The 16953-nt window shown below is 40.5% G+C and overlaps 1 protein-coding gene across 2 annotated transcripts in view; it reads left to right on the top strand.

The window, feature by feature from the left end:
- The window catches only part of FAT3 (FAT atypical cadherin 3), a 334054-nt gene that overhangs the window by 285660 nt on the left and 31441 nt on the right, over window positions 1-16953 (top strand). For both annotated transcript variants that reach the window (XM_074152937.1, XM_074152928.1), the window contains exons 14-18: window positions 1604-1818; window positions 2497-2634; window positions 5299-5442; window positions 6004-6201; window positions 8671-9469. In XM_074152937.1, the coding sequence (XP_074009038.1) occupies window positions 1604-1818; window positions 2497-2634; window positions 5299-5442; window positions 6004-6201; window positions 8671-9469 (1494 nt within the window). The remainder of the gene's footprint in view (window positions 1-1603; window positions 1819-2496; window positions 2635-5298; window positions 5443-6003; window positions 6202-8670; window positions 9470-16953) is intronic.

Raw genomic sequence — 16953 nt, 5'->3', positions numbered from 1 at the left:
TTGTATGTTGTCTGTTATCTTCATAATGTTGATTAGTGCTAACAAAATTTAAACATAAATACGCCTAGACAGCAATACTTAACTTCACATTTGACAATGAAGCCAAGGAGATAAATCAATAAAAACCCATAATGAAGCTTAATCACACAGGGAAAAAAACCCAAAACTATTTATTATTCATTAATGTGTGACAGCTCCCTTATTATCGGTTTAGAGGCAGGAGCTCAGTTTTCAGACAGACGGGTGCTGATGTAGCATGCCTGATCAGGGCTTGAAAAATAATGCCCTTCACACCATTTATCAGTGGGAACTCTCTGTTAGCCACTTGGAAGCTTCTCTTCAGGGTTCCTGCTTCCAGCAAGTCATGCTGAAAGGTAGGATTCATTTGGAGAGAGCCCAGACGAGATTAAGAAGAATGATCCAAGGTCTATAAAATGTGGCTTACCAGGAAAGACTGAAGGAATTGAGGCTATTTAAGCTAGAAAAGAGAAGACATGCTGTTAGTATTCAAGCTTGTAAAAAGTACCTAGGAAGAGGAGGGGAATAAATTGTTCTCCATGCCCAGTCATGAGAGAAGAAGTTGTGAATGGGCTTAAATTGCATTTGGATTATTTTGGTTAAATGACAGGAATAAATTCCTAACTGTAATGATTATTAAGTAGTCAAATACATTTCCTAAGAAGGTTAGGAAACTGATGCTGTTGGAGTTTTATAAGAACATTAGAAATGGGTACCTTCAAGAATTATTACGCTTAGCTGACCTGTGTTGGGTAGCAGTTGGACTAAATGACCTTTAAGCCACATACATCCCTGCTCCTGCTGGGTCTATACCAAAAAGGATTTGGCTTGCCAAGGTCAAGGGTTTGCTTTTAAGTCTTTTCTGTCATGCCCAGCGTTACCTCCTTCAAGGAACCACTAGAAATCTGTGCACAACCCACTCCCCACTTCTTGTTAAGGTTATGGGTACATGGGAAACACGTGGAGGGCTTGCATAAAAATCATTTCTGTCCACAAAGTGAGTCAAGTTACAGAGAATCTTAGTTTTGGTTGTGTGGTGAGGGAACCCAAAATTTATAAACCTAGGTGAGTGGGGAAGTCCCTATTTAATCACATAAATGATAGAGAACTGATTTCTCAAAGGTATTCATACCCCATTCATTTGTATTTAATTTATGAGAAGTTAATTACATGGGAGTGAATTTTTGTTGACTTGTCAGGGCTGATTTCCAGAGTCGGCATCTAGTTCTCCCACAGGCTTTGTGCATGAGCCCAGGCAAATGGGTGGATATGGCCCCCACTTCTCTGTCTATGATACTGGTGTAATAAAATTCATGAGAAACCATTCATTGCTTCATGCCTTGTGAAGGTCCTTTCTGCAGTCAACCCAAGTGCAATTGGCATCATTCTTTAATCTAACGACAGCAGTAGAAACCTGACCAAATATTTTTATTGGATTGGGCAGTGTTACAGTTAAAACAACATATTTTGTATGTGTGCCATGGTGATAAATAGCATGCTGTACTGTTTACTACAGTCAAATCCCTTAGTCCATAGCATTATTTGTTTTTCAATGGCTGTTGACATTCCCTCCCTTGCTTCAAAGGAGCGATTTCCATTTTTGAAGCTTTGGATTATGAATCGTGTAAGGATTTCTACTTAATAGTGGAAGCAAAAGATGGAGGTACTCCAGCCCTGAGCGCCGTTACGACTGTGAATGTAAATGTGACAGATGTTAATGACAACGCACCGAAATTCAGCCAGGCGGTCTACAGCGCGGTCATCAGCGAGGACGCCGCCATCGGTGATTCGGTGATAATGGTGAGTGAGGCCGTGGGTGTCATTTAGGTGGAACGAAGCCCTCTGCCACATGGCCTTCAATAAAATATTGCTGCACCAGTTAATAACGATAACTACTGCATCTTGAATCACCCAAACTGTTCTCTAGCCAATATTCTGCATCTGTTACTGCTTTCCAGGCTGCTGCCAGTTTTCCCCCAAAAAGAAAGCAGTAGCACTGACTGTTTCTTTTTAACCCCGCTACGCTGTCAAAGAGCAATGTCATGTTTAAGGCATTGCATTCGGTGAGTCAACTAGAAACAAGTGGGTTTTATTGGAAAGGCAGAATTCAACTTTTCTGTGAAATGAATAATATTTGTATCACGTAGTATTTGTATCTGTTCAGTCTGGCGTGCAATGTGCCTTACCCAAACCTCACAATGCTCTCATCTTTGAACTTGTGGATCCAGGAAAAAAGTGTTCTATGGAATATTTAGATTAAAATACTGTGTATGTTTTGATGCTGGAATTTTGAAAAGGTCCAAGAGGAGCCTCCTATCAAACACCAATTGATTTTGTGCTGTAGAGGTGTGCAGTTCAGATGTAACTAGTCTAATGGAATATGAAGTCTTACTTTTCGGGGGGATTGAGCAACTGATGTATCATACAGATGGCTTAATATTTTTCTTTTTGCTAATTTTCACTCTTCTTTCAAAAAAGTTGATAGCAGAAGATCTGGATAGCCCTCCCAATGGCCAGATTCATTTTTCCATAGTGAATGGGGATCGAGACAACGAATTTTCAGTTGATCCTGTTCTGGGACTTGTGAAGGTTAAAAAGAAATTGGATCGAGAAAGGGTAAGACCCGTGGGACTTCTTAACTTACAGTGACTTACAGATGTGTATTGATCTCAACTCTGCTGCTAGCTCATTTTGAAGAAGCTTCTTTTATAGTCTGCAACGATCAGCCTAAGGTGCTTCAACAGGTCTTTCTAATGTTGTTCCACATCTTCCCACTGCAGACCTATCCCCAGTCCTACCCCCAAGCTCTGCTTACATTCCCATCCTGCGCCAACACAGAGGCCAGGTCAGGGGAAAAAAGCAACCCTGGGTTTCTCCTGTGGCGACACCATCAGCTGTTGCTGTGTTAATGAGCTGCCTCCTCTCTCCCACGTGTGCAAGCACACACGTGCAGCGGTGTGTGCAACTGGGTGATTACAGTATCCTCCAGATTGTGGCACCAAGCACCGAGCTGAGACCTCAGCCATTAATTAGCGCTCTGCAAAACATGTCACTGGGGAGGTGATGTTATGAAGTGGCTAGGCTGTACCAAAAGTGAAAGAGTGCTTCATTAAACAGATTCGGCTGCTTTGTTTGCTCACTAGATTATTCATTCAGGGTGATTTATCACCATTTTTCCATAGCTAGCAATTAGCAGCTCTTGGAAAAAAAACAAACAAATACAGTTGCCTGTGCTACTAGCAGGGCAGGAGAGCGCTACGTGGCTTCAAAAGTCTTGCAACACATAAGGAAATCCTTGCCTTCTGCCTCTGAGCAGTGCGGCTGCAAAACCAGGGAAGCTGATTGCTATCCCCAGAATATGGGCTCAGCTGGAAGAGCTCTCTACTGGAAGCAGAGCTACTGCTTCAAACAGTGGCAAATATCCTTTCTGTATAACCACAAAGGCAGGATTACATTGTCAGTGTTTGGTGGCAGAATGACTTTGCCGCAGACTGTTGAGGACAGGGGAGTAACAATGGGCTGTGCACGTTACAAATTTGCTGTAATATATTTATCTTACATGGCACGGACTTAATTTCTTAATATGAATTTTTTTTAGTTTCTGAGGTGCTCTCATGTACATCTGTATTCAGACACACACATTCACCCTCACCGGGGTGTGCGTGTTTAATGCCAGTTCTCTTAGATCTGCACTTTCCAAAGTTTCCATCGGTTAAAATAACCTGCGATATTGTCCTTTTTCTTTGCTTGCTTGGCACATTTCCTAGACACAGGTGTTTCTGACCCCTTCAGGGAAAATGATACATGATGCCCCATCTGCTGTAGATCCCCAAAGGCAGTGCTGACTCCCAGCTTTCAGTGGTTTAAGGAAATTCATTTCCAGAGCTGTAATCACATAGAAACCATGACTTTTGCCATCTACCTTTCTGGGATATGTGAAAATGAAAACAAACACACACAAAATTTGAGAAAGACCCCACAAAACTGTCAGGATTGACTTTTATGTAGCACTAGATATTACATCTCAAAAGGGGGAAAAGAAATCTTTAATTCTTTGCCTCAGTTTCTTGACTTTCCATAGTTCAGGATTCTTCCTCCCTCCTCTTCCATTATGCCCCCACCAAATCACAGTCTTTCTCCTCCCTGCATCCCCTCAAAAAATGTTTCCTTAATCCTTAGGGTGGTCCCACATCCCAGAAGAGCTCCCTTGTTTCATACACTTATTCTGTACTCCTCCCTCCTACCCAAATGGCTTTTATTTTTCAAATAGCTTTGGAATTCCTCCCATCTTGGAAAAGCCCCTTTTACATTACATCATTCCCTTCTGGAGGGGCATGTTTTTCCCCTTTCCAGCCCCACACAGAGAGCTGGAGCGGGGTGTTTTATCTGGCGCACGTTTTGCCCTTTGCTCGCTCCCCCATAGAAGGATTCACGGCAGATGTGTCGGCAGCTCTCCTTGGGGAGCGGGGAACGATATACAGTAAAAAGTAGTCGTAAGACGTAAGGACGCCGACATAAGGATGCAGTTCATAAACCCAATCTGTCATCCATAAGCTGTGCACAGACAGAGCTTTTGCAAATTGTGACATAGGCTCGCACCTCAGGCACGGGCACATATGTGTGCAGAGGGCCCACGGGTGATGGACTGAACTGCCCACACTGTGCTGAGTAGTTTGTGTCTGTTGCAAACAAGTAGGCTCAAAAAACCTTTATCTTCTACTGAATGGTGGATAATATCCTGTTGCTAGAGAGACTGTTGTCCCTACTGGTCTCAGATGTTTTCCAGTGTGTTTAAGCCAACTGCTTGTGAACTTTTTCTTGATTCACCATCACCATGTTAGAAACGCTGTGTGTCAAACTGAGGTTGACACTAATAAACAATTTATATAATATCCTGGAAACCAACCGTAAGATAAATAGAATCAGGTCACATATCCCAGCTGACACCTAGGAGAGATGAAAATGTAAGCTACAGTAGTAATGGCTGAGTTTGGATATTATCCATCATTTGTTTTTTGTCTGCCCCTTTGTTTCAGGAATGTATCATCTGATACAATTATTTTAATACAGTGAAGCTGTTATGTTTATTGATAGCCTTATAAATCAGAAGTTGGGACACAGTGTGGCAATAAACAGGATAATGTTATACTAAGGGCAGGGGAGGTAATGAAGTCAAACAGCTTTCCTTAGAATATGGTAGGTGGTGCACTGGATGTAAAGAACATGAGGTGAAATTTAGGACCGCTTTCACAATGATTTAATGTTTTCACCTTTTTACAGATATCTGGTTATTCATTAGTTATCCAGGCAAGAGACAGTGGCACCCCTCCTTTGTCTTCATCCGTGACGGTCAACGTGGACATTTCTGATGTGAACGATAATAGCCCTGTATTTACTCCAGCTAACTATACAGCTGTAATTCAAGTAAGTTTATCCTGCACATCAAAAACTTCTCTGACTTTTAAAATAGAAAAGTATTTGGTTTCAGTTAGGTAGATTTTGATGATTTATCTGCCAAAGATGTATCAAGTGATTTTATTTAAAGGAAAGTATAAACATGTCTTTCTTAACTCTTTGGTAAGTTTCTTTTTGCTGAGGCTCTTTAACCTCAGCATCTGTCACACATTTTACCGTTCATCCCTTTTGTGCCAGAATTGTACTCTGGTCTCAAAAAGTTTGAGCTGGAATGAGCTCACACTTCTTTGCACCTTGCACAGTGTGAAACTCTTAGTGGTCAGTCAGTCTCAGTCCTGACCTGAGGCAGGATCAGGGAGGGCTCATCAGTCCTTGGAGATGTGGTGGGTACCTCCAGCTCTGCTACCGGTCCATGAGGCGTAAGCGGTGCCAAATAAATGCTGCTTGTGAAGTGTTGTCTTGGGGAAAGAGCCTTCAGTTGAATATTCTCGATAGCAAAATGTGGTATTTTGTGATTGTGATATGTATAATTTTAATCCTTTTCTTTATACGCTGTGTATATGTGTAAAGGAAAATAAACCAGTGGGCACAAGCATTTTGCAGCTGGTAGTGACAGACAAAGACTCTTTTCACAATGGCCCCCCTTTTACCTTCACCATCCTCACTGGCAATGAAGAGGAGGAGTTTACGTTGGACCCTCACGGTGTCTTGAGATCTGCAGTCATCTTCAAGCACATGGTCGCAACCGAATATGTGCTCTGCGTGCAGGTACGGCTTGGATTTTGCATCTGCACAGAACCAACAAACCGCATAGCAGTAGGTCAGCCATACATTGCCTGTATGGGTTGGTTTTAATTGACTGTATTCTGTGAGTAAATACTGTGCATTCCAGTTTACAAGTGCACAATATGGTATGTTTCCTTTGATGTTCTTAAACCTAATTTCATATAAATATAAATAGGTAGCCAGCCACCTTTCCAATTTCCTCCGCATGAAATGGATTTTCTGAGCAGCGGCCGTTATGATTTAAGATTTTAATCTTTTTTTTTTTTTTTTTTTTCTGTAGCTAAGCGAGGAAAATAAGCAAAAATGCATTATATACATATAAATACACCACAGAACAAGTGACAGAAAAATATTGTTCTAGGAAGGAAAATCACTCCTGCTTTTAAGTCATAAATTTAATCATAAATTTTTGGAAGCCTACCAAGAATTCATGAAGTCACATTTCCAAGGTCAACTTAGCTTTTAAAGAATGTGAAAATAAGACATGCAATAGAAGTCCAGCTCAAACTTAGCTTTAGAGTCATTGTTGAGGAACTTTGTAACCAGGGTAATTCTAACTACAAAAACCTGTAAATCCAAAAGTAATTTGTCCACATTTCTCAGGCCTGCCAGGGAAAATGTATTAGGGTTCAGTAAATATGCAAGTCTAGGGAAAGAACTATATCTCTTCATTGAAATGGGACGTGGTTCTACAAGCTAAGTCTGAAATGCAGGCTTCCTCCACTTGCTTTGCTGGGGATGATTTCTCTAAATACAGCCCGTCTGCTCCTTAAAAGCACATTTAATGCTGTTCATAGCAGTAACATCCTCAGTTAGTTACAATTCAAAAAATATAAGCTCTGATGCTAATTAACAAAGTAAAGTTTTACAAGTTTGCCATTTAATATCTGCACAACCTATTTTTTGAGCCTTGTAGGAAAATAAAAAAAAAAAACCAACCTCACCTTCCATTCTTACCATGCCTTCATCCTAAAATATCCTGCTCTCAGGGCAATTTGCTAGCCAAAGTTCCAGTATAGCCAAAATTGGGCATGAAAATTAAATTTAAGCCACATGCTCTAGCTACATGGATCCAAGTAGGTCACATAAATGAAATATTAGACAGATCACAATGTCTGAGATGCACCAACATGTTCAGAAAACCACACTGTTGGATTGTGGAGGCCTAATTCCTCCCAGTATTATTTTCTTTAGGGACTTCTGCAGTGAAAACATATTTTATAGTTTCCTGTTGTGTATAAACCATAGAACTGTTTCTTTCCATCCATCTGTGCCAGAGTGCTGCTTTCTCGTTTGGATCATCAGGTTCCTCCCCTGTGTTAGGTTTATTAAAAAGTAATGATAAAATCGAAAGTGAAATGGGATGCAATCTCTGTGTGTGTATGTGCCTGCGTGCACATATACATAAAATCTTTTTTTTAAATATTCCACCCAGCCCTTTTAGGAGTGAGGATGAATGATTTTTAGAGTACCTTACAGTTACTAATCCTTTCCTAGTAATGTCCATATTACTGTTGCCATCCTGCCTTTTTTTCCCTTCAGCTTGTAAATTTGAACGTGTGCTAAATCTCTGCCCAGTGGTGGTTTCATCTTCTGTTCTTCTGTGGAGCAAGTAAACGTGTGGAGCAGTATATCTTAATAGTGACTTCAATGAAACATTTTTCTTAGTGCAGGAAAGGACACTGATTCAAATTTGCACACCTTTCTGTCGAGATGGCCTTGGGTTTTTTGTCATACTTGCTCTTTTACTCTCTATAAAAAAGTGCAAATGATGCTATCATGTGTGCTCTGGGTCATACAGTCATCTGTCCAAGTGCAGTACTGCTCTCATATTTTATCGTTAGTAACAGCATCAGCACCCTATTTCATTTTTGGAAGGTGATAAATTTTATTTATTTCAAGCATGTTTCTTGACTGCTTCAGGTAAATTAGTACAGAGTGCTGTAGAAAAACTCTGAACTCCCTCACATCCACACAAACTAGTCAGGGTCTGAAACACTGTGGAGCGCAGCAAGCAATGAAGAAACTGATGCTGGTATTTCACTGGGCTTCAGTCTCTTTTCCAGGGTAGAAGTGAGCCCAAACTCCATTCGGTGCAGAATATACCACATTGAAATATCTCTGTTGTGAAGAGGACAAGTGATAGCTGTGGGATCATGGGAACATTTCAGTTTCAGTAATGAGACATTCTGCTGACACATTTCTCCCTGCAATCCACTTAGATGAGATATCTGTGCTTCCCTAAAGAGTTTGTAAGTTCCACTGCTAGAAATGGCTGAGACATTTCTTTACATATGTATTTTGCAAATGCATTTGGGAAGTTCTTTTGAGAGGTCTTCAGAATTACTGATGCTGTGAAAATATATATAGAGAGAAGTTATGGCTGTTAGTTGTCTTATATGTGTGTTTCACTTTGGTTTTTATTTTTTTATTTTTTCTAAACTGCATTAGGCAAAGGACTCTGGGAAGCCTCAGCAGGCTTCCCACACCTATGTTCAGGTGAGGGTTATTGAAGAGAGCATTCACAAACCGACTGCCATTCCACTGGAGATTTTCATTGTCACCATGGAAGATGATTTTCCTGGGGGAGTCATTGGGAAAATCCATGCCACAGATCAGGATGTGTATGATGTCCTCACATATACACTAAAATCAGAGCAGAAAAGTTTGTTTAAGGTCAACAGCCATGATGGGAAGATCATTGCCCTTGGAGGGCTCGATAACGGCAAGTATGTCCTGAACGTCTCTGTCAGCGATGGCCGGTTCCAGGTACCCATCGACGTTGTGGTCCACGTTGAGCAATTGCTACAAGAAATGCTGCAGAACACGGTCACCATCCGTTTTGAGAATGTTTCCCCGGAAGACTTTGTGGGCCTTCACATGCACGGGTTCAGGCGTACCTTGCGAAACGCAGTGCTCTCCCAAAAACAAGACAGCCTGCACATCATCAGTATTCAGCCGGTGGCAGGCAGCAATCAGCTTGACATGCTGTTTGCAGTTCAGATGCACAACGGTGGTTTCTATAAGCCTGCCTATTTGATTCAGAAGCTTACCAATGCAAGGAGACACTTGGAAAATGTGATTCGTATTTCTGCTATCTTGGAGAAGAATTGCTCTGGACTGGATTGTCAGGAACAACACTGTGAGCAAAGTCTATCTATTGATTCACATTCCCTGATGACCTATAGCACGGCACGAATTAGTTTTGTGTGCCCCCGCTTTTACAGGAATGTGCGCTGCATGTGCAATGGTGAGTACCGCTCCCTCGTCCCCTCCCATCTGTACACATTATGCGATAGGATCGTTTTTATTCCTCTGATGCAGATTAGAAGGGGCATTTCAATTCAGTCCGTTAAAGCACGACTGGCTGATGTATTGTGGGAATTGATTTCTCAGGCTCAGGAAGAATTGTTCGTGTTTACTGATGTAAATGGAAGTTGATGAACTTTGGCCTTTTATGACAAAGACCGCTTTCCTGGAGGCTCCATAATCAGAGCCATCAACCAACTTCCAGAGGAGGGGAAGGAAGGGGAGAGGAAGGGAGAGGAGGGGGAGGGATGTGGTTTCCCACCCCCTGAGTGCCATCGCTGGAATAAACCCGGAGAGTGACCATAGCAGAACAGCCTGGTCTGTAGCGATGCACCATCGGTCTCCAAGGAGAAGCACCCCTGACCTAAGCAGTGCAGGTGGAAAGGCCTCTTCCAGTCCCATTTTTTCAGAGAGGCATGGAAACCAATGAAGTATTTCATTAAGTAACTGCAAGCAAGCACTATTGTCAATCTTTAACGCTACAGTAGGTGACAGGGTGGGTTTTTGGCGGGGTTTCAGGCTGTTCTATGTTTTGGCAGAGATCTCACATGGGCATATATGACAAATAGACTTCAGAGCCAGTCTTCCTTATGATTCTGCACTTGAAATATAAAACCTCGGGCAGTTACAATAATAGTTCTGTTTCTTTTGTTTGCCAGGCTATTTGCTTCTCATTCCACTTCATTTAAGAGTGGAGAAAAAAGCTGCTGTAAAATCAATACATCTAAGTCTCCCTCATCTTAAGCACACGTGCACACATACACGCACACAGAGCAGCACGAGAATTCATCAGCCATGTCTCGTGGTAACCAACCTTTGTTTCTGCAGCAGACAGCAGGACTTCATGTCTTACCATCTTTCCATCAACTTCAGTGGGGATGAAAATAGGCATAAATTGCATAAAACTTAACCAGAAGTCATTGTCTCCTGCAGCACGTGAATAATAGTGCCATAGAAGCTCCGTTCTGTAAAAATATCAGAATTCTGTATCTGAGGTATTTTCTTGTACATTCACGAGCAGACTATCTGGTCAGTTTTTAAGTAATAGCATTGTAAGTTTCAAACAGATGTATCTATTATAACAATAGTCGGCCTTTTGTTACACATGAAAGGCTCTGAAATAAAGGATTTTGACAGGTTTAAAAGGGGCAATGCCGCAATATCCTCCAGACGAGTCCGGGAGCCAGTGCAGGAGCGCTTTCTGCAAAACACTTTTATATTCACTAAGTCATAGCTTTGTCTCATTTTCGTACCAAGAAATCACAAATCCTCATCTCCATGGGGATGGTGATAGCCCTTGCTGTCAGAAATTGGTTTTCTGGCAGCCAAAATTTTCACTGTTTATAATTTCATTTCACTACTTATTAAAGTCAATAATGATGTATTATTCCCTTCAGATACTAATAGTAAGTGGATCTGCCTCATGATCCCTAAGTTTAACTCCAAAAAAAAGGACTTTGCAATGCAGTACAGCTCTGATCCAGCAGCTCTCTCCCTTTCCCCTGCCCCCGCACAGCAAGTTTGCACTGGAAGCACAGTAATTCAGCTGGGGCTGTGATTTCCAAATTTTTCTCTCATGTACCAGTCAATCCTCAAAATATATGGCAGGCTGCCAGAACAGCAGTGTGGTGGTTCTGCAGACCGTCTGTGGTCCCCAGCCTCTGGACCATTTATCACGGCGTCAAAGGCTGCTGTATGGGAACAGTTGCAACAGGCAGCTTGTCCTGGTCCAGCTGGAAAGCTGGATGGGTTCCCACAGCTCCCGTTCGAGCCACGATGTGCTGATTTCCCATGGGCGATCCACAGGCCTTGGGGTGGGGTTGGGCATGTCTATTCCACCATCCAGCCTGTAACCAAAGCGTCCAGAGCTTCTGATTTAAGTGTAGCTACCAGAGAGGTGAAAGCCTTTTATTTGCACAGAGATAAGAGATGTTGGTAGGAAGTAAAAAAATCCATACTTTGCCCTTTGCCACATTATTTAATTCTTCAGCCTCTTCTACTGCTTTTAATTAAAGGAGCCAGCAGAAATGTCTTGGTATTTAGGTAAATACACAGACACACACTGTGTTTTATCACATAGGAGGTAACACAGACTTCTGAGGGCATATTAATTAGAGAATGTATGTATAGTTTTGCTTTCATGAAAGCTAAAGACTAGGCCCAGTAAAAGAGTTAGAAAAATGCAGATACTTCTTTGATCAGTAGTTCTTGTACATGCACATAAATGCAGCAGTTCTGGAAAAAGCGCACAAAATCCTAGAATAAATTTATTTTGGCTTGTTTAACAAGACAGCATTAGCGAGATATTATTAGTATAATAAAAGTATTATACTTCCTTTGTTACTAGGATAGTTTCATGATCCAGTCTGGTATTAATAGCTTGAATTATGACAAAGCCATTAAAATATTGCATATGTTTCTAGAGATCTGATTCAATTATGACCCAGAAAGCTTGAGTTTGAACCAATTCACTCGTTCCTGAAATATGTATCATACTTGGAGTGTTTTTCCCACTGGCAGATGTCACAGATATGCACAATTTATGCATGCCAGCTGTGCATAACTTACCTAGATTACCTTTGTGAACAAGCAGAGTTATCTAACATGAAAATGCAGGGAGACTGTCAAGCAGGCAGTGGGTGAACTTTGGAGGTTCAGCAGCTCGGCTCTGGAAGGATAAGTTCGAAAGTTCAGGTGCATCAATCTAAGCCTTTAAAATCAATAAAATTGAACTAAAGAGTTTTCCAATAACAGACTGTCTCCTTAGATTTCTGGCTCATCTGCTTGTGTTTATATGAAAAATATTGTAACAAATTGGGTTTGTTTCAGCGTGGCTATAGGGGCTGCGCAATTGCCAGTCTCCCATCCCATGACGTGAGGTATGCAAACATCTGTCAGTGCTTGTGGGAAATAAAGATAGGAGGACCGGGATAAATATATTCCTGTAAAATAGTTCTCATGACATTCTCATTTTTCAGAAGCAAGAATCTATTCCGTATTTTTATTTTTTCATGATGCAAAGTAATTCTTTCGTGTTGAGACAAAGATGCAGGGAAGAAGCAGGTTTTATTGGGACTACTTTGCTATAGAGTTCTTCTGCATTATAATCTTACAAAAGTGAGGTTACATTAATATGTTTATGGGAGAGGGCTGGATGGAAATCATCTTGACAAATGTGGGTATGTGTCTACATCTGAGCTGGTCACTCCAGGCCCCATTTGCAGACAGTGGAAAGAATGAGGTATTTTTAATGATGTGATACATCTCTCCCTAGATGTCTAAAATCAGTCGGATGAATCATGCCCTAAAGTTAGATGAGATGAATTCCATTTCAAATGTTTAATATGGTTCTGGCTTAATAGTTTGAAAGAATTTTTCTAATACACCCAGAACTGTTCAGCAAAAGTGCAGACACTCACATCCACGTTATTTAATCAAGTGAATAGCAGTCTTGGACCACTTTCTTGTGAAACCAGGCAATTCAGACTTTATGGAGCCACTTCTAGCATTTTGTGAATGTTCTGACAAAAGAAAATCATAGACTGTGCTGATCTGCTATTAATGTAGGACCTAATCTTCAGAGGTGGCTTGTGTCCTCAGCTCCACAGAGCACACACTGCCTTTTAAAGAGTCCTGGGTGTTTTGCAGGATCGGGCATCAGGAACCCAATTCCTATGTGTACAGCACCAATTTTCCCATGTTCAGGAAGCATACAATGAAATTAATGAGCCTTGAGTTGTCCCGGTAAGGTAGCCAGGAAAACTGAAGAATCAAATGTGCTTGGGAACAAAGAATTGCAGATAAATTTTTTTAAGGCCCATGCTGAGAATGCACAATCTCGTATAAAACATAGGAGAGCTGAAGCGTGAAGTGGGGACATGACTGTAGAATCAGGGTGAGTGGGAATTGCTATCACTTAAGAGGTCTTAAGGGAAGCTGTAATCAAGGACTGGATAGAAGAGGTTAAATGTCTCAGCCCTAAAACTGGGAGCGAATCTGATTCACTGGGACGTATTGCGTGACAAAGTTTTCCAGGGGCACTTGAGCTAACTGAAACCCATGGATGACTTGTGAAGAAACAAGTTTGTGGTACCTACACTGATATGTATACAGTAATAATTGCTTACAATGCCTGGTCACCACGCTCCAAAAATATAAACAAATTGTAGCTCATAAGTTGACAGTCTTCCCCTCCCCACTAAATGAATTAGAAGTAACAGTCTAGAGTTTGCTTTACATGCTTTCTGGGACTCTGTCCTTCAGGAGTCACCTTCTGAGCTTTCTTCTGCAAGCAAGAGAAACAGACTCTATTTTAATATTTATACAGATTCAGGAGAATGGGCTTACAGAAAAACACCAAATATCACAAGGCTCAAGTTAAAATTGTTGAAGCGCTCAATTTTCAAAATATATTTACATTCCTGGAAGTGATCCTTCTTTGGAGGGACAGGAATTAAATAAATGTCTCATTTTGCAATGGAAGAGTGTTTTCTTCCTCAGTATACTAGCAGGAAGATTGTAATACTTTTACCTTCTATTAGAGAATTAAACTGATGACGGTCTGTCAAAATCAAGTGGGTCTATTCCACCTTTTCCTGCCACGCAGTGGTTGATGTTAGCTCATGTGTCTCTGTGCTACCTTGTAGAGAACAGCTTTATTAATACTAATGTGAGTTTCAAGGGAGTGCTGTGGATTGTCTGGACTTGCCTATAGAAAAGAAAAAGATCAATTCAAATCCACGTTTCTTCAATCTCTTATTGGATGGTAAATAGAATGCTCTTTGGAGTGGAAATGCAACATTAGAATAATTTTATTTAAACTCAGGCTGTAAATCTTTGATGTGGACAACGTAACCTTGAACAATTTCACAATTTTGCTCCGCATAGTTGTGAAATCAGCCTGAAAATGTGTGTTAGCTCAGGCAATGCAATAATGCAGATTTGTAGCTTATGTACTTATAACCATACAGACAGGCATAAAGCAGTGCTTCTCCCAAGTCTGAATATTTTAAAAATTTTGTGACAGCTAGGAAATCCTGCTGCAGCAGGATGAATAAAAAGTTGATTTGCTTGTAGTTTACCAGAAGAACTATTCTTGGCCTGCCGGGATAAGCATTTATTTAGTGTATCTCCACACTAAATACGTTAGATCCTTTCCATATATTTTTTGACTGTGGAAGGATGGTTCTGAGGTACAAATAAGAGTTTGAATCGGCTAAAAAAAATGGCAGAGATGGATAACCAAGTAAGCTACTGTTTTATTGCTTCATGTCAAAGATACAGTCATAGGTTAGGGAATGTGAAATTTTGCAGAGCCACATTTGGAAATCTCAGTGCCCCGTTCTGCTGCACACTGATGAGCTGTGGGGCTTTTGTCCAAACGACTTGTCTGTCAGCTACGCAGAGGCTCACTTGAATTACAGCCTCACAAAAGGTTTAAGTGTGTTCAGAGAGGAGATATACTCTGCGTACAGCAGAATGCTGTGGTTTTGTCACATAAGAATGAATTAAAATAGCCAAAAGAACCAAGTAGAAAATACAAGGCAGCCTACAGAATATTTAACCACCCGTTATAATTTCAGAAGTAATTATTACTTGCCACTGAATTCAAAAAATGAGGGGTTTCTGAAAAAAAAAAAAGCTATAGAAAACTTTGTCTCTGTTAAATTCTGCAGACCTTACCTTTAAATAGAATATCATTCTGCAGTGCAGAACCCTATTAAATGACATTTGTTTCTTGATTCTCTAAGATTTGAAGTGTGACTGTATATTGCAGCTGTTATTCCTGTTAATGTTACCTACTAAAGTGATTATTAAAGATTGCCATGCATCATTTTCTAACAGTGCTACATGCAGTACTGCAAATCGTTACTGCGTAGACCTCTCAAACAAATGTTTGACAAAGGAGGGGAGGATGTTAAAGATTAAATTGACTGTGCTGTACATCAAGCAAGACATTTACAGTCATTGCCATATTTGTAGTCAGCCCATGTCAACTTTGAAATCTACAGTAGTAATTTTTCTTTTTCCAGAAAATACAATGCCAGGTAGTTTCAGCTATGCTTACTATGAGCCCTTCTCGGCTTGTACTGAAGTATGAGAGCAATAAGATCCTTTCTTTCATTACTTTCAGAGATATACTGTATGACGGGTTGATTTCTCCCTTTATAAAGTGTAAATAAAATACATATGTTCAAAAATAGTTTTTTAATATGATCAGGGTCCTGCAATAAACAAGAACTACCAATATTCAGAAAGTGATGGGTAGGAAGGTGCTGACCTTTTATTGTTAAAATCATCACCTGCATGTATTAAGCAAATTAATTTGATGAGCAAAACACGAGACACCTGCCCACTCCCAGCAACCAGATCTCTCTCTGTTCAAGCTCTTGCTGCAAATTACCAGAAGCAAGGGCAGGAACGCCTTTTTTTCCTGCAGTTAAAGGCTACTTTCATAGCAGCCACACACAGATGTCCAAAGGTAGGAGTTGACCCTGCATCTACCAAGTTCCCTGGTGCAACCAAGAAAAGGCTAACTGTTGTGCAAGTCGAATAATCCTGAGAATTCATATGTTAAGCAGCAATAGTTGTATCATGTTGTGCATTATTGTAGGCAGTGTTTGCAAATCTTTTAATATTAAAGCAATCAAAACAGACTTATTGAGACACTTTTAGAAGTTATATAGAAGTTTTAGCCAAACCCTATGGCATGCAGGAAGTTCCTTTGACATTGGCAGGCTTTAAAGTAAGCCCTTGACATGCTCAACTTGCTTGATGTTAAGAATTTAAAAGGTTTTGAAGAACCTTAATGTAATTGTGTTGCACAAGTATTTTAAGCAAATTTAAAACTTAGTATTCAACTGTCCCTTCATATTACTTCACTTATGAAGTTAGTAGTAGATCTGAATTCACCTGTTCTTGGGCAAGATCAGATTCCATACTAATAAAAGATTCTTAGGAAAGAGTTGCCACTAGCTTTCAAAAGAATTTTATCTAAATTATGCTCTTCCTCAAATACAAAAGGGCATTATTTTTTTTCCCCCTAGTTATAATCATAAATTGCAACTGGCTCTTTAGAATATCAAGCTACTTCTTTCTTCAATTTGGTCATGTCAAGAAATATGGTCAACTTATTTTTCATTTTCAAAATTTCTTCACTTTGAGTTCTTACTGTCAAGAGCAAGTAAACCTTTTTTTTTCTTTTTTTTTTTTTTCCTTTTTTTTCTTTTTTTTTTTCCTTTTTTTTTTCCTGGGCAGTTCCAGATGCAATGGGACTTGTGTAGTCGCAGCCAGAAGAAAGGAGGATAGGTTTTGGCAGCCTGGGCAAGGTGCACAATAGGATGTGAGGTCTCAGAAATGTCAGGAGGAACATGGGGACAGGGCAAGCCTGCCTATGCTGTGTGATGAGGCTGGCAGCACGTCCTG

The sequence above is a fragment of the Numenius arquata genome, chromosome 1 (assembly GCF_964106895.1).
Source record: "Numenius arquata chromosome 1, bNumArq3.hap1.1, whole genome shotgun sequence".
Classification (NCBI taxonomy): Eukaryota; Metazoa; Chordata; class Aves; order Charadriiformes; family Scolopacidae; genus Numenius; species Numenius arquata.
The sequence above is the reverse complement of the archived record's forward strand: the minus strand, read 5'-3'. Positions and strand labels throughout refer to the sequence as shown.